Source organism: Haliotis asinina, chromosome 5 (assembly GCF_037392515.1).
Source record: "Haliotis asinina isolate JCU_RB_2024 chromosome 5, JCU_Hal_asi_v2, whole genome shotgun sequence".
Lineage (NCBI taxonomy): Eukaryota > Metazoa > Mollusca > Gastropoda > Lepetellida > Haliotidae > Haliotis > Haliotis asinina.
The window spans coordinates 44,989,262-45,016,495 of record NC_090284.1 but is presented as its reverse complement, the minus strand read 5'-3'; the positions used below and the strand labels follow the sequence as shown (position 1 = coordinate 45,016,495).

The 27,234-nt window shown below is 39.5% G+C and overlaps 3 protein-coding genes across 4 annotated transcripts; all 3 read right to left on the bottom strand.

Annotated features, from left to right (window-relative positions):
- Positions 1-610: 610 nt before the first annotated feature.
- LOC137283879 (hatching enzyme 1.2-like) lies at positions 611-5,858 on the bottom strand. The gene is made up of 11 exons (XM_067815556.1): positions 5,799-5,858; positions 5,650-5,665; positions 5,011-5,034; positions 4,591-4,637; positions 4,196-4,274; positions 3,545-3,680; positions 2,794-2,969; positions 1,763-2,020; positions 1,384-1,521; positions 1,025-1,272; positions 611-706 (listed from the first exon to the last, which is right to left on the bottom strand). The coding sequence occupies exons 1-11, from the start codon at positions 5,856-5,858 to the stop codon at positions 611-613; spliced, it is 1,278 nt and encodes a 425-aa protein (XP_067671657.1).
- Positions 5,859-7,333: 1,475 nt separating this feature from the next.
- LOC137283723 (hatching enzyme 1.2-like) lies at positions 7,334-12,739 on the bottom strand. Its single transcript, XM_067815390.1, has 11 exons — positions 12,680-12,739; positions 12,436-12,451; positions 12,037-12,060; positions 11,626-11,672; positions 11,192-11,270; positions 10,682-10,817; positions 9,820-9,995; positions 8,912-9,178; positions 8,483-8,620; positions 7,906-8,153; positions 7,334-7,494 (listed from the first exon to the last, which is right to left on the bottom strand). Exons 1-11 carry the CDS (start codon positions 12,737-12,739, stop codon positions 7,399-7,401), a joined length of 1,287 nt encoding a protein of 428 aa, XP_067671491.1. The 3' UTR covers positions 7,334-7,398.
- Positions 12,740-14,557: 1,818 nt separating this feature from the next.
- On the bottom strand, positions 14,558-25,922 carry LOC137284578 (hatching enzyme 1.2-like). Of its 2 annotated transcripts, XM_067816431.1 has the most exons (12): positions 25,781-25,840; positions 25,303-25,318; positions 24,921-24,944; positions 24,317-24,363; positions 24,088-24,166; positions 23,503-23,638; positions 23,082-23,257; positions 22,330-22,578; positions 16,616-16,639; positions 16,270-16,410; positions 15,099-15,346; positions 14,558-14,727 (listed from the first exon to the last, which is right to left on the bottom strand). In XM_067816431.1, exons 1-12 carry the CDS (start codon positions 25,838-25,840, stop codon positions 14,629-14,631), a joined length of 1,299 nt encoding a protein of 432 aa, XP_067672532.1. In that variant the 3' UTR covers positions 14,558-14,628. The 2 variants fall into 2 exon arrangements, with proteins under 2 accessions (XP_067672532.1, XP_067672531.1); XM_067816430.1 differs by lacking the exons at positions 24,921-24,944; positions 25,303-25,318 and having other exon boundaries at positions 24,317-24,391; positions 25,777-25,922.
- Between the last annotated feature and the right edge of the window lie 1,312 nt (positions 25,923-27,234).

The window sequence follows — 27,234 nt, the reverse complement described above, 5'->3', positions numbered from 1 at the left end:
TGTGCTGAAGATGGATACGTAGGAATTATTGTCAAGATGCCAAAGTTATGTTTTTTGCTTCTAAATTTCAACTGGGTGATTTTAGAGTTTTGTTAGACTTGACAGGGTACAATATTAGATGCCATAGTACGATTATATGTCGATGTCTTTAGCGTGGTACCGTTTAAATGTTGGATGACTAGAGCGTGCTATCTTCAAGAAACATTTTAAAAGCTCCGGTAGCAATAGTGGGTTCTAAAATCTTCTCTTTTCTTACCAAAAGAAAGTTGGCACCATACTTCGACTAATAACATAGGAAAACACGCCATACATCCAATGCCGTTACCATACACCCATGATGTCTTCAGTGCAAAAGGAATAATCTGATGGAATTTCCTAGCACAGGTTAAGAACTTTTAACGAGCGTAAAATGAATAACAATGTTGAAATTTACAACCGAATGTCATCAGCTATTCTTTGAAAAATAATTCGCCACAACAAAATGACGTAATAAGTTTATTCAAGTATATTCATATTTCAAGTAACAATCATAATGTCCATGATATTACGCTTGTCGACTAGCTGTCTCCTCTCACTAGCTGTCTCCTCTCACTAGCTGTCTCCAGACAGCTCAAGAAAGGGAAGAACAGTCGCCTTTGTGGACCGTCAGATCATCAATGGCAATGTCGCTTCTGTGCCCGCTACCAACGTCGCCCTCTATTCTGACCTATAGCAAGTATAATATGCATTACACTCGGAAAAACAATAAAACGATCTCTTTATAGCCAACTGGGGTGACTATTCACAAGTCAAACACGCACATTGAAGGTTTACCACTGTGGCTGACAAGAATGCAGAAAGGACGTCGTCTTCCATTTTCAGACTTCTCAGCAGACCCCCGTGTACTGTTCCGACTGTGAGCATGTATTCATGAATCAGTATCCAACTGTTTGCGAAAAGGCAAGAATATCCTCCCACACATCAACCCGTCACAAAAACACGCAATGGCAAGTCAAGAAAACAAGAATGTCTGGGACGTACTGACCTTGAAACTCCCTGTTTTCACATCGAGGTTAGTGAGGTAGTGGTGCCAGCCTTGTCCCTGATCACCAGATACAGTGTGCAAGGTTGGATTGCTGCCACCTGTTTCCAAACCCACTTTCAGCGTTCCTTCTTCGTGCCCATACATGCTATAGTAAACACTCAGGCAGTAGTGGCCTGCGGCGAAAGACTCTGACAAAAGAACACCCTTCCGGTTTTCATGGTTGGACGCCTCGAGGTAGGCATAGTATCCTGAAATGTAATACAGTGTAGAATTATGTGTGTACTCATAACTTTAGGTATTACTTGTCAGATGAAAGTAAGAAATAGAACACTCTTGCTTGCGCCACGCTCTACACTCACCGCTTGATGATCCGGAGTGGTCAATAGATGGTCCAGTATGGGAGGTCGGAGTACTACCTCGGGCTCGAACCCAGTTGAGGTTACCTTCACTATTTTGCCATTTGCACAAGTCAGTTTGGAAGGAACATGTTTCCCCGGCTGCATGAAAATATCACGAGACGCTCCTTTAACATCCAAACGTTTACAGTTTCCATTTGAGTGAATAAATGTTCACGATATTAAAAGGTTTCTGCTGTTGTATAAATCCTTGCTTACCACAAATGCTGTCAGAATAAGGGGATCGAGTAGTTAAAATGACTGATATCGTGAATTATCGCATCCCAGTTACGTTAGAGCGTTTCTGCAGGAAGACTACTATGGTAATGGATACCGCACTTACACGATTGAGAGGTCTGTGAGGTGTGTGACCCTGTGTTAGCTGTGCACCCATAGTAAATCTGCATTTCCTTGATGTCCCCAGGGCTGAGATGGGTCCTCTGTCCAATAGTCACTCCCGTCTTTTTAACGATGATCGTGGGCTTGGAGCGGTCAATAGCGAAGCCATGGTTGCTGTAATGCATCACAGACTCGTAGTCATAGGGCAACCCAAAGGTGTCAGCTTCGGCTTCGCTGCGTCGGTCAAAGTTGTGTTCATGGCCTGGATTAATAAACATTATTCCAAATTGATATGGAGTGTTGAAATGAGAGAGAGGTATTGAGCATTTCTTGTTACGTTATGTTAAGAACATCAAAAATGTCAGAGTCTATAATAAAGAATAGATCATAACAAATTAACCTGTGGCAGTTTCTTAAAAGAAAGAAAATAAATTTTCACTGAAATACACCATTATGTTACGTGAAATAACGTTTTATGGCTGAAAGATGGACGCCCAGAAAACGTTGAAGTAAAAAACACATTACGTCATGTAGATTGCATGTCATGAAAGTTACAAAACGACCTTTCAAAACATGATGCAAACCCTACCCTTTGCCTACACCATAACCGTGAAGATCTGGGTTAGAACTGATCTTAAGCTACCCATACTTGATAAAAGAGGCGACTAACATGGTCGGATCGCCAGGCTCGTAAACGTGGTTGACCTACATGTCATAGTATTTCAGTTGTGAAGATCGATGCTCATGCTGTTGATCACTGGGTTGTCTAGTCGAGACTCGATTACTTACAATCCGCCGAAATATAGCTGAAGTATTACTGAATACGGCGTTAAATAATAAACAGACCAACTTCTATACAGGATGAACCAACCAATATTAGCTGTGGTAACCGTATATCCTAAGTAAATTTAAACTAAAATTAAATTGTGTCTCAGAGTTCACAATCAAAATCGTATATATGGAGAAACGCAGAGATTTGGTTAGCGGAGCAACATCCATATCACCTTGACTAGTTCATTTCAAGAAGACAGTTACCTTGCTTGATATTGCTCCACACAACGGTGATGTAGTTATCTCTGTCGGGGCGGCTCTGCTCGTGCCAGAATCCCAAGGAGTGCATAGTCTCGTGCATGACGGTTCCAATCCTAAAGCATCCGCTGCCCAGAGTCACAACATCCTTGCTACTGTGACGTCCTACTGGAGTATGACATCTGCACGAAACATAAAAGAATGGTGCAGCATGAGTGCATCATCGGTACAGCTCTTTACGATGTCTGGTTTGATGTTTAACGCCGCCCTCAGCAATATTCAAGCTACATGGTGGCTGTCTGTAAATATTCGTGACCATACTATCCAATTATAAACAGCATAAGCATCGATATAGGCAACTGAATGCGAGGACATATGTCAACCAAGTCAGCGAGCCTGACCACCCGATCCCGTTAGTCGCCTCTTACATCAAGAATGGATTGTTGAAGACCAATTCGAACCCGGATCTTCAGAGGTCGTAGTTTAAGGTGTAGATGTGGAAAATATTTAATCAATGTAAGTGAATATTATTTTTGTGGTCTAAAACTCCGGACTGGCAGAATATTTTCTATATTTGGACGTTGTAGTCCGCATTCTACTTAGAGTGATAGGGTAGTCTAGTGATGAAAGCGTCCGGTCTTGATTATACACATAGATAAAACGTGTGAGGTTCATTGCTTGTACCTGGTGTTTTGTTGCGGGAATATTGCAAGAAACGGCGTAATATACTCACTCACTCAACTCAGAATCTGCTTACCCATCTCCTCCCTCGTATCGTATGTAGGCATGCTCGTTTGTGCGAGGGATGAAGGTGATGCAGGGTTTACCATTGACCTTTGTCTTCTCCTGAATGGTCTGCATGGCTTCATGAATTGTTTTCTCCTCAGACGATGCTGGAATACATACCCTGTCATTTACAAACAGTGTGAAGTCTTCACCGTTAACGTCAATATTCAGTGATCTATGGTCTGACTCCTAAGAGTTTCTAGGACTTCAGCCGTGACCCACAACGAAGCACATAACACAAGTGGTCTCACTTTAGCTCAGTGAGTTTGTTCAAAATTGCCTCTGTTCACCCAGCAGAAAATGGGTGCCCGATGGAATAAGTCATGTAACCACTAACGTTCTAGCACCTTACAGGCAGCTTGGGTTAATCGGGGTAATATAATCAGATTGTTTGGGCAATTGGAGCATGCATTGTGCATGGAGTAATGACCACGATAAATGGACTACTGTTATTATTAGATATTATGTGGCTGTCACATTTCAAATCCTTGACATTGAAACAATGTTCTAACTGCATGGATATGACTATTGTGGAATTATTTCAACCTATGCATTTGATATTTATGACTTACGGTTTTTCACGTATTTGTCAATAATGTTCAGAATAAGAAGGACTACTTACAGAAATGATGGGTGTCAATTTCGAAAGGGACAACACCGTTTGGCCATCGGTAGTTTTTGTCTCTTCTCGCGTTCCTGTCCTGTAAGCAGACATAGCCAATAGAGAAAGTTTCATACTGTTCATACTGTCAAATGCGAATTTGAATAGGTTAGCAGTTTTCTTATCTTTTTCTCTTTATTTATATGTCAACCCGGGAAGATTTGGGTAAGAATTGATCGTCACCATTCGCTGACTTGGTTGACAGATGTTATCGTATCTCAGTTGTGTAGATCCGTGCTCATGCTGTTGATCACTGGATTGTCTGATCCAGACTCGAGTACTTATATTGCTGAATATTGTGGAGTAAAACTAAACTCACTCACTCAGTAATTATTGATATATAAATCATTACTTACGTAGGGTTTTTCCCCTGGCAGCAGCTCGATATCTCCCTCGAAGAGACCTGGGGAAATACAGAAATCCATATAGTTTTGCAAGTAAATACTAATAAAAACGAAACGCGAGTGGAATGTGAGAGTCATCTGAAAACCATTTTAAAGGGTATGATAATATCACGTCTTCAATATCTGCAAACTGTCATCTCTACTATACTGATTCCAAGTAAACATTGCCAATGTTGGTGACATCAAGCCCAAGAGACATTTACCTCCAAACAAGATTCCATGGCCAAAGCCAACATTTGGAACACTTTCTTTATTCATACTGTTCATTCTTGTTAGATACGCTAACGAATCGGTAAATGTTTTAATGTTTACGAAGCTGAATGAATACGTTTCAAAGACAAATTGTGACAATCATGTAAGTAGCTAACTTACCAGGGTTTTCTTCCGGGTACGCCGCTGGAAAATATACGAATGTATACATACATACATATATACATACATGCATGCATACATGCATGCATGCATACATACATACATACATACATACATACATACATACATACATACATACATACATACATACATACATACATACATATATATATATATATATATATCATATTTTTACAGGTTTAAACATAAAAAAATGTAATATTGTAAGAAAATGTCCAAATATCTAAACCACAACAATGGCTGTGCAATACTGATATTGAAAAGAGCGAAAAACGTTGTTCTTGTGTTTTTTTTCGTTTTTTTTTTCGTGTATGTTTTATATTTCATCCATATAATTGTTTTTAAATATACATATTATTTTTACCAATTTATGCATCCTATCATTGGGATAATACGTATACATATTAAACACAGCTTTCTGTCATACATTTACCAGTGATTGTCTGTCATAAAGGTTAGGTACGTAGTGTATGCCACACCTTGCATCCAATGATGATGTATGTAATCCCACAGTAATAAAAAAGCTCTTGGAAAAGTATGTTTTAATTCCTTCATTGACACGCGATTGTGAAGTCCCCTTATTATAATATACATGAAATATTTCTTCAGCGTACTTACCATCGAACTCTGATAACTGAATAAGAGAAAATTGTATTTCTTAAAGAACAAGCTTTGTTTTAAACGTTTATTAACATTTAAAATTGTAGTAAAATGGAATCAGTAATGACTTTAAGAGATCGTCTATGAAGTAACCAATGTGTACTGACCTGATCTATTGGCACAGCAAGAGCATGCCCAACTAACAGGATAAGGATTATCCCTACCATGTTGTCCACATGAACCGTTCTATATAATTACTTAGTAAAGAAGTACAGTTATATTGTCTTTTTATCTTGATAAGAACCGTGGAGATGGACATTTGGCCATTATCAAAAAAAACGTGTTTGTTTCCGAAGTTTGCAATGACGATTTACACACGAGTGACCGAAAAACAATTGAAATATAGGGCAAGTTGTTCTACCAAAGTACATCAGACTGAATCTTTCATCCCAGTCGGCCTTAGTGCTACAGACAGCCTTGGAGATGACTACCACATGGTCAGGCATGGGAGGGGGTTGTGATTGATCTTCGGTCATGAGAACACAACAGTTTGGAATCAAATGATGGTGAAGTATGGGCAGAGGTTTTTGAGTGATGTTTGGTCATGAGAACACAACAGTTTGTAATCAAATGATGGTCAAGCATGGGCAGAGGTTTGTGAGTGGTGTTTGGACTTGAGAATGCATCAGTCTTGAATCAAATGATGGTCAAGTATTGGCAGAGGTTTGTGAGTGATGCTTGGATTGATACGGCAATACTGCACACGGAACTGCGGCATAACGGAAGGGTCACTGTGTCATTTCTCTTTTAAACCAATGGCTAATTTACATAATTTAATATATGCCATGGTTCTAATTTACATGTACTAAATGACTCAACTTAACAAACATCAAATCTATAGATGAATTTCTATATTGTTTATTGACTCCACGCCTTCCTCTCCGGTACTGGTTGAACAGTCACCGTTTTATATTGTAATTGAAACATTGAAACATACCGTATTTACACTATTAAAAACCTAAAAATTGATGTTTTTCAGATTATTGTATGAACAGATGGATGAATACTGCATTCTTCATTTATCAATGCACAAGTTGCTGTCGTCAGCATCGCCATCGTTAAATTATGTTCATTATTTGTCAAATTTAAGAAACAGTAGGGGTGGTCATATCAGTGGTTAAATGAACTACAATCTGTTTTATATATCACGTATTAGCATCATGCTGCTGACGTTCATCAGTAAACCTTGTAGCACCCTGTATTTTGTCTCGCATTCCAAAGACTTTACCCTGGATCCCTTCCCCTTTTTTGCATTTGCCAACTGGATTGGTTGACTTTACTTGGTCAGCTAATAGCATAAGTCAGAGTGGCAACGTCACACGTCCAGGGTCATCACTCAGAGAGTGCTTCTTTAAGCCGTAGGGTGTACTGTGGTCGCATGAGTCTCCTCCTCCTTGTATCATTTGTTTGTTTGTTTGTTTGTTTGTTTGTTTAACATCGCACTCAACAATGCTCCAGTTATGTGTCGACGATATAGATCAAGCAACCCAGTGATCAACATCATTAGCATCGACCAACCCGATCAGCATGCCTGGCCACCCGATCCCACTAGTCCCACTAGATCCCATTTACGACAAGCGCAGGTTGCTAAGATTATTTCTTTAAACTGAATATATGTTTTCATGAAAAAAAAACAGTGAGAAACGTATAAAAGACGTTTATTGGCTTTTAGCGAAGCAGCAAAAATATTGTCAGCTAGCTGCCTCCTCAAACAAGGGAAGAACAGTCGCCCTTGTGGACCGTCAGATCATCGATGGCAATGTCACTTGTATGCCCGCTACCAACGTCGCCCTCTATCCTGACCTATATATAACATGTATATTTAGTGCTACGCTCAAAACAATAGAACGAACTGTTAATAGCCAAGTGTGGTGACTATTCACAACTAAAAGACTCAGTCTTATAAAGGTTGACAAGAAAACAACAAAGACATCTTTCATATTGAAACATTTCTGCGAGAAGTTCCAGGACTGTAAGATTCCGACTATGGCCTGAGCATGCGTTTATGAATCACTTTCCACAAGTAGTGATACCAAGACTCCAGTGACCGTATCCTGTCCAACATGGCACAGTCACAAACACATTCTGTGTTCTTGACTCCAGACGTATTTCCAAACCACAATGATTTAGCACAGTGACTGTACGTCAGTCTTATTTGTATAAGATTATTGCCACAACTTGTGTGGGACGTACATGGTTCAGTTGTCAACTGACCTTGAAACTCCCTGTTTTCACATCGAGGTTAGTGAGGTAGTGGTGCCACCCATGTCCCTGATCACCAGATACAGTGTGCAAGGTTGGATTGCTGCCACCTGTTTCCAATCCCAATTTCAGCGTTCCTTCATCGTGTCCATACATGCTATAGTAAACACTCAGGCAGTAGTGGCCTGCGACGAAAGACTCGGACAAAAGGACACCCTTCCGGTTTTCATGGTTGGATGCCTCGAGGTAGGCATAGTATCCTGAAAGGTAATAGGATGCAGGATGCAGGATGCAGGATGCAGGATGCAGGATGCATGACCTCATAACTATGTGCATTGACATGGCAATACATGTCTGATAAAAGAAATAATGAATTATTGTTTATCAACTAACCTAGCCATAATCATATTTAAAACTCGACAAAAGCGAACAGTTTCTGAACTAGTTGCCTTCCCTCCTGAAGAAAGAAATCTTAAATTTCATTTCATTTAAAAACAGGTAATCATAATTCCTAACACAACGAAAGAAATATGTTTAAAGAGTTCAGAGAGTTCGCTAATGACACGCTTTTGCCGAACCCATTACTCACCGCTTGATGATCCGGAGTTGTCAGTAGATGGTCCAGTATGGGAGGTCGGAGTACTACCTCGGGCTCGAACCCAGTCGAGGTTACCTTCACTATTTTGCCATTTGCACATGTCAGTTTGGAAGGAACATGTTTCCCCGGCTGCAAGTCAAGAGACGCTCATTGTTTGTTCGAATGTCCACAGTTTCAATTTTTCTAAATGAATATTGAAAGTAAGATTACGTTTTCCTATATCAAGTTCGATTGTTCAGTAAAATATTCCAGCCGTTGCACAATCCTTGCTGACCAGAACAGTCGGCACAATAAGGGGATCGTCTGATTAAATGGCTGATAATACGTATTGTCGAATTCCTTTATAGGTTGCCAATTACGTTGATACGTTACTACAGTAAATGATCTCAAGACATTTATGTTTACAGACAGCACGCTTACACGAGTGAGAGGATTGAGAGGTTTGAGAGGTGTGTGACCCTGTGTTAGCTGTGCACCCATAGTAAATCTGTATTTCCTTGATGTCCCCTGGGCTGAGATGTGTCCTCTGTCCAATGACCACCCCTCTCTTTTTCACAATGATCGTGGGCTTGGTGCGGTCTATGGCGAAGCTGTAGGCGTTGTAATGCATCACAGACTCGTATTCATATGGAATACCAAAGGTGTCAGCTTCAGCAGAGCTACGTCGGTCAAAGTTGTGTTCATGGCCTGAATTAATAGACATTATTCAAAATCGATGTGGAATGTTCAAATGAGAAAGATATTCTTGGCACTCGTTACGTTAGTGAGTTCAGTTTCACGCCGCACTCAGCAATATTCCAACTATAAGGCAGCGGCAGGAAATAATCATGTCTGGATCAGACAATCCAGTGATCAACAGCGTGAGTATCGATCTGCGCAACTGGGAACCGATGATATATGTCAACCAAAAAACAACATTTAAAGTAATCTAAATTTAAAAGATATTACATATTTCACTATTTTCACGATCTTACGAATATCAAACGATATATCATTAAGTGTTCGTAAAACTACTCCGGTAACACGTCAGACTGAGCCCAAAAAGTCTTCCAAATGTCGTACCTTACCCACAGTATGAACACTGTATCTCATGAAGCACAGTATTTTGCTAAACGACGTTTTATATTGTGACACAATACTGGCGTCTATCTCACTACTGGATGAACCTGCAGTCATCAGCTGGAGTAAAAGTGTGTGCTGAAATTAACGTTCCACATAAGACATCAAAATTCGAATTATGTAGCATCTCAGAAGTTATTGAAAAGAGCGCTCGTATGAACCAGCACACCCATATCACCTTCAATAGTTAATTTCAAGAGGACAGTTACCTTGCTTGATATTGCTCCACTCAATGGTGACATAGTTATCTCTGTCGGGGCGACTCTGCTCGTGCCAGAACCCCAAGGAGTGCATAGTCTCGTGCATGACGGTTCCAATCCTGAAGCATCCATTGCCCAGAGTCACAACATCCTTGCTACTGTGACGTCCTACTGGAGTATGACATCTGCACGAAAAAAAAACATTTTGCTTACAAGGTGCTTCATGGCGCATGGGAATGCCCTCGCATGAATATACTCAACATTATTAGCACGGACAACCCAAGCTGTCTGTGAGGTCAACAGTCACATGACCTATCCCATTAGGTACTCTGTTTCTGGTTCTGTTAGGATAACAGAGGCCACTTTGAACAAACTCACTTAAAGGTAGACTGCATGTGTCCCGTGTGCGTCGTCATTGAGCAGGACTGAAGTCCTGGTAACTCTGTCCATTCTTCCCAGCCCCACCCCACACTCACCCACACCCTACCTACCCCACCCCCGGGAATAACCTGGTTTAACTTTAACTGATTTGTGACCTGTGATCAGTTGGGTTTTGATCCCAGTCACTTAATTACACTAGTAGGCGGCAATGCAGGCAACGTTAGGGGCAACTAACGAGTGTTAAGGCTTACTGACTTGGTTGGCACATGTCGTTGTATCCCAAATGCATAAATCGATGCTCATACTGTTGATCACTGTATTGTCTTGTCCAGACTCGATTATTTTACAGACCGCCACCATACCGCTATACCATCTAAGCTCACTCCAATATAACTGAAGAATCTGGTATATGTGCATGATGGATACATGATGCAAGCAGTATAACTCAATAAAACAGGTGGCACATAAGGACACTTCACATCCCATTTACCCGTCTCCTCCCTCGTATCGTATGTAGGCATGCTCGTTTGTGCGAGGGATAAAGGTGATGCAGGCTTTGCCATTGACCTTTGTCTGCTCATGGATGTTCTGCATGGCAGTCCGAATTGTCTTCTCCTCAGACGATGCTGGAATAGATACCTTTAACGTATAAATTCAGTGATAGACTTTATGAGGCTGACCCATATTCAAATCCTTTACATCGAAACAATGTCCTCTCCACAGACTGTACTAGAACATAAATACCCTGTCATCCCCAAATCCCACATGAATTTCTGACCGTTGCATTAAAATTTGTTGAGCTAAGGTCATACATAGCATCCTTAACGCATCCATTGTAAAACCTTGACATATAAACTGTTTGGATATAATTGTTTTGGAATCTTTTTTATTCAGTCCACATTCGATATTTGTTGATATTTTAATTTACTACATTTATTTACGCGCATGGAGTCGAACGCAAATCCATACGTGTTTGCCTATTTTTGTTCAGAATACTTACAGAAATGATGGGTGTCAATTTCGAAAGGAACGACACCGTTTGGCCATCGGTAGTTTTTGTCTCTTCTCGCATTCCTGTCCTGTAAATAGACATATTGTGACAATACTTAAGTTAATGCAGATAATCCAGTCTGAACCAGGCAATCCAGTGATCAACGACATGAGCGTCGATCTACATGGATACTACGATGTAGTTTAATGAATGGCATCGGAAATCAGTTCATGTTTTGGCGTGCAACTTACTATACGTTTAAATTTGTAGTTTTCTTCTCTGTGTGTAGATAGATAGATAGATAGACAGACAGACAGACAGACAGACAGACAGACAGACAGACAGACAGACAGACAGATAGATAGATAGATAGATAGATAGATAGATAGATAGATAGATAGATAGATAGATAGATAGATAGATAGATATAAACCATTCCTTACGTAGGGTATTTCTCCTGGCATCAGCTCGATATCTCCTTCGAAGAGACCTGGCAAATACAGATTACAGACATTTATATAGTACACATAGGTTCAGACTCACTTTCTGTGTATACGTGTACATCATCATAAACCTTTGCAAATGTTTGTATCATGGGCCTTGGGGTCGAAGTATGCTTTCTACAACAAATCCTTTTGTGACACAAATAGAGGTGCGTGAGGATTGGGAAAGTCATTTAGGAACTAGTTTAAAAGATATGATAATATCACGTCTTCATATCTCTGCAAACTGTCACAGTACAGATCTAATGAGTATACTTTCAGTACGTTCAGTATGTTGACATGTAACTCTTGTATGACTGATGAATGCGTTTCAAAGCAACATTTTAATAATCATATAAACAGCTAACCTACCGGGGTTTTCTTCCGGGAACGCCTCTAGAACAAAAAGATCTCTAAATGTAACACATTCAAACTTAAAAGCCGTGATGTAAAATTGAAAGGAGTGAAAATACCCAAACTGGTTTTGCAATATTGAATATCCGTACTGGGGATTGTTTATATTGAAAATGATGTTTACGTACACATCCAGAACAATTACATATCAACAGATATCTTATTCAATTTGAATTTACCTGAGGTTGCCTGCCTTTGAGGTGAGATCGTCCTTTACTGGCTGTATGTATATCACAACACACAGGAAACCTATATCCGCCAATATATATTATTCAATAATCCTTTCATTCTTCCACACGCTTGTGAAAGAGCTGACCTTAAATTTAGGGACATGAATTATTTCTACAAAGTACTTACCATCGAACTTTGAGAGCTGAATAAGAGAAAAAGGGATTTGTTTTACTTTATTAACAAGTTGAGACTTTCATTAAGATCTTCAATTTGATCTTTGGAAATCTATGACAGGATGGCATGGTTAAGCAATGCACGTTCGTCTTAATGTCAGACTCAAGCATTGCCTTGCCTATACATGTTTTCTCCAAAAGAAGTTAGCAGTAATGACTTTAAGAGACCGTCTATGAAGTAATCAATGTGTACTGACCTGATCTATTGGCACAGCAAGAGCATGCCCAACAAACAGGATAAGGATTATCCCTACCATGCTGCCTCCGTTAACCGCTCCGAGTAAAGAAAGAAGCACAGTAATGCCGACGTTTCTTGATAAGAACCGTGGAAGTGGACATTTGGCCATTATCACACTGTTACGTCTTGGTTTCAAATGACGCAATTCTCTTTGAATAATATGTTTTTCTTACCAAACAACAGCAGACTTTGGTTGCTGAATACAACATCCCACTTGGTATCTGGAATAGGCTTTTACCTGATCTCGGCAAAGGCATGGGGTGAGGTTTGTTAGTGATGTTTGGTCTGGAATCAAATGACCTGATGGTTGACATCATAAACAGCCTAATTTTCTCAGATTCCACCTGCCTGACAGGAAATAGCTAACCATTCCTTGAAAATAGACCAAAGGTTTTCTCGAAAAGCTTCAAACTGTATGTCAGTTTATCACCGCTTGTCACCTCGATGTGTGGGGCGGCTGATGTTGATGTTTTATGTTTGGGTGAAACTCGCGAGCTGTAATATAGCATTGGGAACGGTGGGGTAGCCTAGTGGTTAAAGTGTTCCCCTGGCATACTCGGATTCGATTACCCATATGGGTACAATGTGTGAAGCCAATATCTGGTGTCCCTCACCTTGATGTTGCTCACTATACACTACTAACAAAGCAATGGAAAATCTGGACCATAACCTGGACGACTCTGGGATTCGGCCCAAAGATTAGGCTAAATGAAATAAGTGAAATGTTTCTCGGGCATCAGCATGTCACTTTTATTTGTGCCCGTAACACTTTTTAATGCCATTTTTAAAAAAATAATTTTGACATCGCCTCGTCCCGATCATCAGTGTGTCCACTATGCGAATGAGCGTCTGTAAAGAACGAGTGTGACTGAATCTACAACTAATTAACACGTGCCATACTTCCTAAGCTGTATTTGTAAGAGAATAACAAATTTAAAATGTGTTCCTCTCGCGTCAGTTTTTTTCTATCAAAATTTAAAAAGGTCCTACTGCGTTTAAAAAAATGCCCGCAAAACATTTCTTTATTTTTTTATGCAGCCATATATGTTTCGAAACTCTGTACAACGAACAGAGCATGACACTTCGGGACCACCGGTGTCCTTACTATAAGGGAACAATGACATCATTACATAGTGTAAGGCAGACCGTAGTTCTGTCTTGAAAAATACATTTGAAAAAAGTATCGAGCAACTATTGTGTCTAATACAGCTGTATTTATAGTAGTGACAAAGTATGCCTGTATGTGTTTATTTTTACCCTTCGGGCATTGATTGTAGATATAGACGTGCTACAATCAAATCGTTCATCACCTGCAGGACTAGATTTCGATGATCGCCGTTGATGATTCCTTACGTCAAGAGGCAACGCTCTCTTCGGCAGTCCAGATAGAAATCCCAATAGAGCGTGTTTGGGATATTATGGGTGGCAGAGAGATCAAAATCTTGATGTATTGGTACAAGCCCTCCATCAAGAATGGAACACAATACCTCATTATTAAATTGAACCTATGATACAGTTAATCGGGTGGATATTCAGAGGTGATAATATATATTGTTGGCAGGGGTTACACCGGATATTCATATTTTGATCGCTTTTGATTTCTTGAGGATGCATACCAGAATCCTATCTGTAGAACTTAGTACCACTTTTTCTTTCCTTTTTGCGTTAAGATTTGCACCTATTTATTCCTTAATGGTCAATATCCAGACGGTAAGATGAATAGAGGTTTGGATAACTTCCTTTGTAATAGTTTCATACTGGTGCTGCGAAATGTGTGAGTTGCTGTAATAGTGTATTCATGTGTATACGAAGAAATCTAACTTATAACAACTCCATATTTGAATTTCGATATTGTTTATTGACATGATGTTGTTGTTGCATTTCAAATATCCATGTCTCCGAGCACCTCTATCCGGAAAGCGTGGAACAGTCGCCGCTATGAATTGTAATGTCATCGATGGCGATGTCGCTTCTGTAGTTGTTGCCGATATCACCTTCAATTTCAATCTGAAGTTGCAACAAGAGTGTCTCTGACAAGAGGAACCGTTTTTACAGGATGTCTATCACATGTGTATTTATGTCATACAATAAGCAGTACTTTCCTAATATTGCAAACTGTCAATAAACGTAGATCAAATGATACGATACGGAAAAGCAACATTAACAAAATCTCCTCAGTTTCTGTTCTAAAGAATTGAAATTCGTACGCTTAAATACCGTTGAGTGGAAAATTACGGTGGCATAGAAGTGAAATCTTGGCCCCTGTTTATTTCTTTTTCAAGCCACCACTGTGCTTTGCAAAGTGAATAAATCAGTGTGTTACGTAGGTCCATTTAACAATGTTAACAAGCATTTAATTGTCCATAATGAATGCTTACGTGAAAGTTTCCGTTCACATTCAAGTTAACAAGGTAATGATGCCACGCGTTGCCCTGGTCACCAGAAGTGGTATGAATAACCCTCCGTGAGTTATCAGACAAAACAGCCTCTGTTTTAAGGCTTCCTTCATCTTGGCCTTTCATATAGTAGTACATGCTGAAACAATAATGTCCTGCGGGCAGGAGGCGAGACAGCAGGTACCCCTTCTGTCTACTGTGTCCTGACGCTTCAAGGTAGGCGTAGTAACCTGGCAACACCAACATTGAAAGACAATTACTAACAATACTGAAAAATAAAAATAATTGTTAATAAAAATATTAGATAATTATATTATAATATTTGGATTCATCGTTACCACTGCTATCTTCATGTATCTTTATCTTTATGTTTATTATTGTTGTCGCAATTATCATCATCATCAGGATATGATCTAGTCGAATTTAAGGGTCTGAAAATAAAAATGGTTGTACATACTATTTTTTTCGTGGTGAAATGAATGTATCTGTTTACAACGTCGCCATACAATTGCAGTTCCACAGTGAACCTGTACTTCTCCAGGAATCGCATTTCGGTAATCCAAAACAACCTCAAAGACACTTCCCTGATTCTTCCAATCCCATACCTGTGAAGGTCCAGGGTAGAATAGGTCTTCAGAAACCTATGCTTGCCATAAAAGGCGATTATGTTTGTCGTAAGAGGCGAATGAGGGGATGGGTGGTCAGGCTCGCTGACTCGGTTGACACATGTCATCAGTTCCCAATTGCGCAGATTGATATTCATGTTGTTGAACACTGGATTTACTGGTCCAGACTCGATTATTTACAGACCGCCGCCATATAGCTGGAACACTAAACTCACTCACTCACTCACTCTCCCAACCTCAGCTTTCCGGCCTTTTACTGCAATAAGCCAATAGACCCTAAACTAGTACCATATAAACGTGTATATACACCTATATGTTTCTAAGAGATATTTGCCCTGTGGTCCTTGGTATGTTGGCAATAGGAGTCACCTCCCTTCTCCTATTTACCTCGAACTGTGTTGACTTTGATTGGTCGATAAAATGATGATGAAAATCAAGATGAGGTAATTTGTTAGAAGCCGGATGAATCCACGGTTAATGTAAATTTGCTGAACTGTGATATATATTATACAGTTTGACTTGCTGACCTGATGATGAGCCGGAGTGATCAGAAGTGGGACCAGTTCCAACACTGGGTGTGCTGCCCCTGCGACGGATCCAGTCCATATTGTCTCCTCCAACATTGCTCCATGTGCAGAAGTTACTTTGGAAGTTACAGGTTTCTGAAGCTGGTTAAAAACAGAAAAATGATATCAGTTGATGTGTGGTAATAAACTGGTTGCTGCGGAAGTTTAGCATTGTTTTATCATTGGTTGTCGGGATTTGTAACAATACGAGAATGATTTTACAGTGATGCATAACAGAATACCAGAACGTAAACTTAATGCATATTCATATAAATTTTCCTTTAAAAAGTGTTAAATCATTACTTACACTGGACAGGTGACAGAGTGGCAGCTGAAATATAAATTTGAGAACAATGTCATGGATGTGATGTTATTTCTAACATTCATCCAAAAATATTTTTTCATTTCGAAAAGTTTGAAAGACAAAAACAAAGTGGAGTGTCGAGCGTAAGTCTTGGCCAAGCACTGTGAAATGTGGTTTTATAATATTCCTTGAGCGACTCATGACCGTGTTAGCAAAATTATAGTTTTCTTGCAGTAGTACACCAGAATTTGGCTTCACATATTGTACCTATGTGAGGAATCGAAGTTTCCTTAAGACGTTAATCGACAACACCTCTTTTACAATTCCCATATATCACGCAATGTCTTCCTTGAAATACACATCAAATACATAAAAAAATGAATATCATTTCTGTGGTAGGGGTGTGGGTGTTTGCAGTAACGATCAGTCAAACATGCATAAGTAATGTCCCGCAGTTTACTTCAGTGCCAAGACGTCCGCTGACTGAAGAATAACAATCCTGTTTGGGGGCGGAGTGTTGTATACCTTGGTAAATAGGACTGCAGCCGCCATCTTGGATTTATGACGCCATCAGTACTTGGCATCTGATTTGAGTCTATTTTTAGAAAATGAGTCACTCCTATCTTTAGACACCCAACAGTCCTCGATATCAATCCGACTTCACTAGCCAGAGAGAACGTATCCTCTCAGTAAAAAATACGTTCTATGTTCTTGACTTTACTGGTTATGGTAGCTGTTTACCTTGACAGAAAATGGATTCCTGTTCACCATGATACCCTAGGGAACAATTATTCCTGACTCGTAAAAGCTACACAACATGTAGAAGAGATGGTCAACAAGCTGTTCCAGAGTGTTTGATATGTTCATGAAAGCAGACATTATGGAGAAACCGTCTTTGATAGGGTCAGAGAATTGTTAGATATGCTTCCTCAACGAGGACCTCCAGCTTACTCCCTTTTCTGCGAAGCACTGCAGGAATGTTAAGAGACAGAGGCCATAACATTACTGGGTCTTGAGACAGACAAGACAGAATATTATTGTTGTTATTTGGATTTGGGAGGTGATGTATGCAGACATGAAGACCTGTGTATGGACAGTATTCCTCTAAAACCTCAAACAAGGTTCCAAGAACACCTGAATTCTTTTTAGTCTTGACCAGTGCAGATGCAACAGAGTCCTAGTCACATGAGCCAGGCAGGATTTGTGTACTTGCTTGCAAGTGTTTTCAATCTGGTGTCAATAACTGAATATGAGAGTATATCTGTATTAGTTGTCTGTGTATAAATAGAGGTTTACTTATCTCATTGAGATCAGACAGAAATTGTTTTCTAGAATTACGGCTAGGTACGTGTTGAAACATTACGAATATTTAAGGTTCATATTAATATTTCAAGACATTGAAGAAATTCGATAAAACATGAACAGAGAACAGATTCGTGCCATCAATGGTATTATCAATAGGTTATCAAAAGGAAGATTACCCATGACTCGACATGAAAGACGTCGTTTCCTGAGAAAAAATGATAGAAATAACTATTTAGCGGCGTTACGAAGATTGGTTCACCCTCTGTGGACAACAGACAGCCTTTGGAAGAGTCTTTTCTACAGTTACATGCCTATCCTAGCATTTGTTTTGAAACCACAGATTGCCAATGCACTAAGAGATGTAGGCACCCCTAGGTAATTGAAGGAATTACAGCAAATTTGAAGAAATTGCATCTCAATTGTAAACAATTGCAGTCCACTCGCGAAACAATTGCAGCGATATCGGTAGTTTAGCGGTAATAACATAAACACAAGGTCCATCTCAGAAGCATGGTTGGTAATACTTGAAACATGGTCGGCCATTTTCCAAGTTTCTCTGCTCCATTCCGTGATTTGTTGCTCGCGTCCTGAAACTCACACATCTAAATATGGCGTCACTGGAAGGAGAACCCATCTCGGTGAGTTTTGTTTTTAGTTTCTACTGTTTCATTTTCATAATTATCCACCTTTGACCACCCGTGGTGGGCCTGAGATGAGGCTATTCAAAATGCCTGTTTGTTAAATAGGGCATTAGAGCTATGGCTTCATATGACCGTCTGAGCAGAGATACTATACCAAGCCAATTAAGATATAAATGATCATGAGGGCACTCTTGCTTCATTTAGTCGTGGACCAATGACAGTAACACGTCACCTCAAGCTGCTTTGTTTTGGTATTCATCACGAATAATCCACAATACAAACTGTTCGTACCCAGTGCCAATAAACGGACACAGTTTTGCATGTTCTGTACTGCAGGGAAAGGCGATCCTGATCATTCCATTATGCGTGGAGGAGAAAAATCTGCCATGATGTCTGTTAATCGACATTTGGAACTGTGCGACCCAGTGTGGAAGAAAGAAAAACTAAAAGAACAACCTAAAATTAATTCCGTTACCCCAACAAGTGGTAGAACAGGAGAAATCAAAGTTGAAGAGAGAAAGGCAAAGGTTCATCCAGCCAGGGACAAGTACAATGGAAGCAGTGTCAATAAAGAAAATGAAAGTTGATTTTTAGATAAAGGTAGCTGCTGCTAGAGCGGTTAACACTCATTTAGACTCAGACGACCATGAATTTCATCAAAGCACTAGTATAGACCTGGAAAAGGATACGTATCTGAACCCCCATGTGGTGAACGTCGTTGTTCTTGACCACTTAGTATTAAACAGCTAACAAAGATCCACACATTACCGATCTGTTTACAGAAGGAAGTCATCATCGTAACCTCTTAGTGATTGCCTTGAACCAGAATTTGTATTAAAATAAGGATCCCACACAACGAAGACATTGTCATTGTCTGCTTCTGTTCAACAACCCTATTGATACACAACCCATCATGACTTTGGCGAGGTAACTGTATCCGGTACAGTGTCAAAGGGCTACCCAGAAGAATTTTGATCTGATCTAAAATCCCAAGCAACTGCCCATTTGCGACTTTGTCCTATTGCGTTCAATTTAAAAGGAAACCACAAGGCTAGGATGATTCAGCCTGAGCTAGACGTTTATTGGGAGCCAATGTGTGAAGAACACCTCTCAACCATGCTATCTTGTGATGACTGTGGACTCATGTTTCAAGATCCTTCTGATTCACAAAAACACAGATGAAACTGGTGTCCCGAAAGGTCCCGAAAGGTCCCGAGTGGGCCCTCCTGGAATGCCCCAAGTTAAAAGGAAAGAGGAGGAAGACAACTCTGATGTGAAGAGACCACATCCTCTGTCAGATTGTGACTATTGTGGTCAAGTGTTTAGCAGTAACCATAACTTACAATGACATTTACATGACAAACAATGTCCTGAAATGGAACAGGATGATTATGATGATGATGTTGAATCATTAAGCAATGTCAACAACAGGAAAAGTAAAATGGCTGATCTCGAAGAGCAAGGTATCCGCAAATGTACTCACGTACTCGTGAGCTGAATAGAGATGTACTGGACGAGAAACATCAGCTGTACATGAAGAGAGGTTTTAGCGAGGACATGACCCAGATAGACGACTCATCTGTCTATCCGTCCGTCCGTCTGTAATCATTTCATTTCCAGAGCATAACTCAGAAACCGTTCAATATTTTTAGACCAAACTTGATATAATAATAATCTCAACCTAGGATTCTGCCTTTTGCTATTTACAGATTTTTGTTTTTCCATGGAACATTTTGGTGTTAGTCTAATGGTGGCGTGGGCTTCGTTTCCGGAGCAGAACTCAAAAAGCGTTCAATGATTTTCTGCAAAACTTGGTAGATATATCAATCAGAACCCAAAGTGGTGCATTTTGGTATGTATTATATATTTCTTTCTGGGTTTCCATGGAAACGTCTTTGACATAGTCGCAACAGTGAGAGGTGTGTTTGGTTTCCAGAGCACAACTCAAAAACTTCTCAATATCTGTCAGTGTAACTTGTTAGATATGTGTGGCAAACACCCAAATTGGTGCCTTTTGGTAGTTACAGGTTTTTGTGATTTAGTATTATCTTGCGTTCCATGGACACGTTTCGGACTTCGTTTCTGGAGCACAACTCGAAAACCATTTCATATCTTTCAACAGATCTTGGCACATATATGAGACAGATCTTGAAATGGTGACATTTCTGATTACAAATACATGGCAAATATATCTTTCATGATTTCCATGGAAACAATTCAAACTTAAGCTAAAAACACAGTAAGTAACTGTCAGATGATTTGTCCTTTCAAACATGTAGGAGCCGGGGGAATATGTCATCTTCTGATGACTCTTGTTTTCAACGTGTTGAACATCGTGGGTGTAACCTAGCACACAGAACAGCTGTAAAAGTATGAGTTTAGAGCATGAATAGTTTACATCATGTACAGTTATATTACACACTAAAGCTGTGTTTATTCATATTAATTTGTTGGATTTAAATTGCATGACATATGTGACCCATTCTACATGGATTCTAATAAACAGTATTCTGCATGCATAGCGATAATTTCCATTCTTCTGATATCAATAGTGTCGTTTTGTTTCAAAATGGCGTCGGGGGACGCGATCTATGATCTAGTTTCGCGAATGCTTGGGCGGGAAGGCCAAAACTGTAATGCTTCTCAGTTCATTGAGCGTAGGTACTTGAAAGGGCAATGTTATGGCAGAATGAACATGGTGCACCTCAGGCTGTCACAAATTAAAAGAAGAAAACAGGATTAACATGGAGACTTGTGAACATGTAAGTGAAGTTATTTTCAAGTTATTTTTCACTTCATTATACGCGTTTTTTAATTGAATTAATCTTCATGCTTGGGCGCTAGAGGGGATTCCCTTCAGCGGATAGTAAACATAGCTTTGAATGTCTGTAATGTTAAGGTCGGACTCAAGAGTGGGCAAATGATTCATTCATTGGTGGAGTACAGTGACTCTGTAACCTGTTTCTTCACATGAATGGGTTACTTGTCCCATCTCACTAAAACATGTAGACACGTTAGGTTGTTGGATACGTTCTTAACATTACACATACCTGGATATTTCATGGAAATATGTGTGCAGCTTTCTGTTCATAGATATATGTGTTGATCTATGTATTATGTATTCATGGAAATATGTTTGAAGCATTGGGTTTCTTATGGATCACACAAAGTAAGTTGTTTCAATTCCTTATTCTGGTGTTGGTTACACAAATGTTAACGTACACTTACTTTTATGCTCTGTTGATGTGTAGTTGAGAGACTGGGCTGATGAAAATATATATATCCAGTGAATTACACACAGTATAATCCCAGGATCTTTAGTTATCCTATGAGAAATAAATGAGGGTGACAGTCTTTACAGATAACAACTTCTTTATTGCAGTAGTGTGACGGTTCAGTACAGATTCTTGCTCCGTTGTCAAGATGGAATGAATCTGTACCGAAACGTCGGACTGTCGCAATAAAGAAGTTGTTATCAGTTGTTATCATGGTCTAAAGATACTACTTACTCATTTTCTAAAAATAGACTTAAACCCGACGCCAGGTGTTAATGACGTCATGAATCCAAGATGGCAGATCCATTCCTATTTACGCAGGTATAGCGGAGTAGCCTAGTGGTTAAAGCGTTCGCTAGTCAAGCTGAAAATCCGGGTTCGATTCCTCACATGAGTACAATGTGTGAAGTCCACTTCTGTTCCAGACCGTTAATTTGATGGATTAGTGCTAAAATTGGCGTGAAACTGAACTCACTACCTCAGTTAGTGTACTTACGGGCTGGTGTGTTTTGGGAGCCTGTTTGAGCCAGGCAACCATAGTAAATCTGGATCTCTTCGATATCGAAAGGACTGAGGTGAGTTCTCTGTCCAATGACTGCGCCTCTCTGTTTGACAATAATGGTTGGCTTCCTGCGGTCGATGGCGAAACTGTAAGCGTTGTAGTGCATGACGGACTCGTAGTCGTACTGGAGTCCAAACGTGTCGACCTGGGTGGTGGTGTACTTGTCGAAGTTGTGTTCGTGTCCTGGAAGGTTGCATTCATTGAAACAGTATATTATTACCATTATCAATGAGAAATAGAGGCAAACCCACTTCTGTCCAACTTACTCGGACTACTATATGCCTCGGATGTCTCGAAGTCAAAGCTTGCATATTCTTTTTAAAGGACATTATATCAAGATATCCGAAATATCGAGTTAAAAGAGCTTGAATAGTGATACTGCCGGGACTGAGACGTTATATCGTGACAAACGAGATATTGAGTTTTCATAGTTTGACACAACGGTGCTCGGCAGTAATAACTGTACGGCTGTGTCAATCATTGGATAACATAGGTACCTTCGACTTCGAGAAATGTTTTCGATTATGTACCATTTTACTTTTAGATGAACTCAACATACAAATCAGATCATTAGTTTGCTCAACTCATTTCACGTGTCATTGTCATATCACAAAAAAACATTTTAAAACAATAATTAAGATGCTATTACATTAAATATACTTTCTGTAATTTCACTTTGGATTCACCTCTCTGGATGTTGCTAAAGTCAATGGTGACGTAGCTATCTCTGTCGGGGCGACTCTGCTCGTGCCAGAACCCGAGGGCGTGCATCGTCTCGTGCATGATTGTCCCGATTCTGCCGCAGCCAACACCAAGGGTCACACCAGACATACCATGGTGGTAGCCTACTGGAGTGTGACATCTACAACGGCAACGAGATCATTACAACAACATCCCGCAGATGGGCGAACACCTTGATAGATTCAGTTTCAAGCGGATGCGTGAGATAGTGTGAGTAATTCAGCTTTACAAACTACTAATAAATTCATGGGTTCAGTTTCCACAACACCAGCCAACGTGCAAATGGTTCGACCAGCAGAAACATTGACACAATTCAAGTAAACAATTAATACATTTCTTAGCATCATGAGGCAAAATCAGGTATACCCGCTTCCTCCCTGGTACTTGATGTAGGCGACCTCGTTGGTACGGGGTTTGAATGTAAGGCAGGTTTTACCATTCACCTTGGTTTGCTCCTCTAAGTTAGTTATGGCTTGGTGGATGGTCTTCTGCTCAGAGGCAGCTAGGTACATAACACAAAAAGAACCATGTAAAACTACAATAGATTTCTCAAAACCACAAAAGATTCATTGCTATATCGTTTAGAAAATCTTACAAAATTATCGCACTAATATCGTACAAAATCTATATTTTGCCTATATGTTTCCTTAATTCATTTGAGGTCAGAAATAGAAACACCGAAATGAGGACTTAAAATATACCAACTTCTTGTTTTCTGCATAGAGTGATGTTTCTGTGTAGATGTTTCAGCCGTTATCAAGCACTAATGAAGAAGTTGTTTTCCGCAAGACCTATTTTTTGAGTCACCAACTTCTACCGATGAGACAATTAGAAAAAAAAACTAAATGTAAACACGTATGTCAAGGTCACTTTTTCAGCTATTACGTCGTCCAGCCGACGTTACAAGATGGTGGTCATGCTACTAGTTACTATACTGCAAACATTACTCACTGAAATGGTTGGTATCAATTACGTAAGGGATGACGTTATTTGGCCATCTATACGCCCTGTTCCTTTGAGCATTTCGGTCCTTCAAAAGATAAAGATATGTCGAATTCAGTCTTGGATTTCTATACTTGAGTTCTGGAATTCGTAATTAAGTAATATATGTTAAATGAGAACTGTTGCCATTCACCTTTTTTAGGAGTGTTAAGGAACAGGTATACAGAGGATTGATTACCTTAGGATTTTGTCCTGGACGAAGAATTATATCACCCTCAAAGAGACCTGTGGGGCAAGACATAAGGTTCACCATCTACATGGAACTTCTTATTCAGAATTACCGATGACTGTGCACCTGTCCATTTCATTGAATTTATCTTGTTCTTGCCTGAGGAATACTGAATGCGAATTAAAGAGGGAACAGACGATGAATTTAGTATGTTGGTTTGTAGGCTGCTTGTACAATATTTCAGTCTTATCACAACTTTATCAGACAAGCCCGATGTTCTGAGACGTACACCACCTTGATGGCAAACGCCGAAGTGACACAACTCTCCACACAGAACATGTGTTACGTTTAAATTTATGTTGCTAATGTTATACTGAATACATAATTATCCTGTTCATCACCTACTCAAAATCCAAAGTTTTAAACAATACTCAAAGTGAATTTTGTGTGAAAACAATCATTAATATCCAGTACATAAGCTGTCATATCTCTGTTAACTTCGAAAATTGTCTTTTGCAAAACGCATGACAGCATATTACCTACATTTTATGCCAAAGTACATTACATTGTAAAATCATATCGATGTATAAAATTATATTTAATCATAACTCACCAGGGTTTTCTTCAGGATATGCCGCTGTAGGAATATACAGGTTTACAACATTAGGTTTAAATTCATTATCATATGGAAAGAGAATGAATCATTATGTCTTATTTTCCATTATTCCATAAGTTTCTCCTGTAATTGACAATCATTTACTAATAACAGCATTCTTGATATGGTGTTCTTAGATATTATTATCATGATCATGCACGTGATACTTTAATAAATGTGTTGATATTACAGTGATAGCATGAAAAGGTTGGCAATATCGCATTATTGTTGCTGGTAAATTATATCTAATATTCATAAATGGCAGACTTTTCACTCCGCGCTTCACTTCCTTTAATGATTGTAACGTGTGTGTCCGGTATGTTGTAATTATCATACTTACGATCGAAACCTGGGACCTGATGAGAAAAATCATTAACTATGTTTATATCAGAACACCTGAAAAATATGTGTTTGGACTGCTATGTACAAGAGAGTGGGTGTATCGTTTAGAAAAAAACTCGAGTACATACTATGACATTTGTTTGAGTTCAGTTTATATAAGACAACACAAATCGATCTTAGACTTAAACACAGTAAAACACATCAGTTAGTGTAACCTACGAATTCCATTAAGACATATTAAACAGTTTCTAAGTTTAGGCCCAAAACTGAACACTGCCCTCGTTAAAACTGGAGTGAAATATTTTCACTGGAAATTGAAAGCAAAATACAAAGGTGACAAAGTCTCGAAGCAGATGATATGGTTATGAAAAACGATACAGCCCGCTGCTGCCTATGTTTAAACGTTTGTATAAGTTATTTAAACTGTATCGAGTTCGAGTAAAATAACAAAAGTATCTTTAAGCGCCCTCACGTACCTGGCCCAGAGGCACAGCAAGGGTGTAGCCAAAACACAAGGCGAGGACAACTCTCAACATGACTTGTCAATGAAAGTCTGGGAGAGGTGCGTGTCCCGTTTATAAATATGTCCTGATACCAGTTTTTAACTGATAAAATATTGGGAATGTGTCACATGGTGTCATATATATATCGCCGGATAGTATAAGAAGTGGAATTTGTTCGTGTGCTTGATAAGACTTGGGTTTGGTTACACAAATATTAGGTATATGGTTTTGAATTCTGAAACATATGTACACAAATATCCTCCATTGCCTGTTCATAGCGAGCGAGTATGGTTTTAAACTACAGTTAGCAATGTTCCTTCAATAGCATGTTTTGATATGTCAGAAATGAGCTTCGCATTGTGCCCACATGGGAGTCGAACCCATTCTTCCGTGTGAACGCTTTACCACTACGCTACCGTGTGAGTTAGTAGAAGGTGACTGCTGATGCTGTTAGCAAAATGGTAACTTCTGAGTACGTAGTGAGAGTCTGATTACCTTTAATGGTTCGTTTAATAACATCTGTAATTTTAATGTTAACTGCTGGTCTGATTTCTCAGTTTGTTGAGGAGGAGATTTGTGTAATAATATCTATTTTTGTGTGTTTATCCTTTCTTGTATTAAAGTAGACTTCTGAGTGAACGTTGGTCATATCAGCCTTGGCTCCAAAGGAGTGATTGTTCCTGGTAGACAAAATCGACTTGTTATTTGGCTGGATGGTGCATTCAGATTAAGAGGGGCCTGTGTGGGAACACTTAAGTGTTCAGGAGGTCCTCTGGGAAGGGTTTCAAGTCACGTGTATTGCTATAAAGAAGTAGTCTAAGTATAATTAGTGGTCTTCTTCATCATAGCAACTTCTGAATGCCACTTGATCAAGTTAAACTGTTACACGACAACTGTGGCTCAGGTGTTTGCGTTCTTACTCTATGTGTTACCACGACAATGGAATACACAAGAAAGATAAAAAATGTAGTTACCTCGGCTGCAATATCTCGGTCACTGACACCCAAAGTCATGTCATTCCTAGATTATAAATACATTTGAGGCCGATGACAAGAAAAATACTTACAGATAAGAGCCTCAGCAGGTGGTATTATGGACTTACCTCTTAGTTTCGGAATGTATATTATTTTGATTACACACTACATTAAAAAGAGAGCCAAGTTCGGTGAGAGACACTTGAGGCTGCTGAAATATATATGCATTCTAGATTTATTGCCCAATTTTTTACTGATGCTTAGGCGAAAATTAAAATAGTGTGGTTGAAGCATTGTGATAGCTGAAAGTATAATTAATTAGGGAACAAAATATTTCGCATCTGAGTCCTGATGTAGTGGCAAATCTATATTGTACGTCGATACCTCCTTTGATCCGTTCCCAGGCGTAACTGTGTGGTAATGTCATCACCTTACAAATCTACTACTACTACC

Excerpts from the sequence above, each read along its gene's own strand:
- LOC137283723 (XM_067815390.1), bottom strand. The coding sequence starts at position 12,739 with ATGGTAGGGATAATCCTTATCCTGTTTGTTGGGCATGCTCTTGCTGTG. Across the intron at positions 10,818-11,191 it reads AATTGACACCCATCATTTCT|CATCGTCTGAGGAGAAGACA; the intron begins GTAAGTATTCTG and ends TATCTATTCCAG. Across the intron at positions 7,495-7,905 it reads TGAAAACAGGGAGTTTCAAG|GTCAGGATAGAGGGCGACGT; the intron begins GTCAGTTGACAA and ends TGTTATATATAG.
- LOC137284578 (XM_067816431.1), bottom strand. The coding sequence starts at position 25,840 with ATGTTGAGAGTTGTCCTCGCCTTGTGTTTTGGCTACACCCTTGCTGTG. Across the intron at positions 23,258-23,502 it reads AAGTACCAGGGAGGAAGCGG|ATGTCACACTCCAGTAGGCT; the intron begins GTATACCTGATT and ends TTGCCGTTGTAG. Across the intron at positions 16,640-22,329 it reads CTCCCAAAACACACCAGCCC|CTGCCACTCTGTCACCTGTC; the intron begins GTAAGTACACTA and ends TTTATATTTCAG.
- LOC137283879 (XM_067815556.1), bottom strand. The coding sequence starts at position 5,858 with ATGGTAGGGATAATCCTTATCCTGTTAGTTGGGCATGCTCTTGCTGTG. Across the intron at positions 4,275-4,590 it reads TGCCAGGGGAAAAACCCTAC|GACAGGAACGCGAGAAGAGA; the intron begins GTAAGTAATGAT and ends GTCTGCTTACAG. Across the intron at positions 3,681-4,195 it reads AATTGACACCCATCATTTCT|CATCGTCTGAGGAGAAAACA; the intron begins GTAAGTAGTCCT and ends TATGTATTCCAG.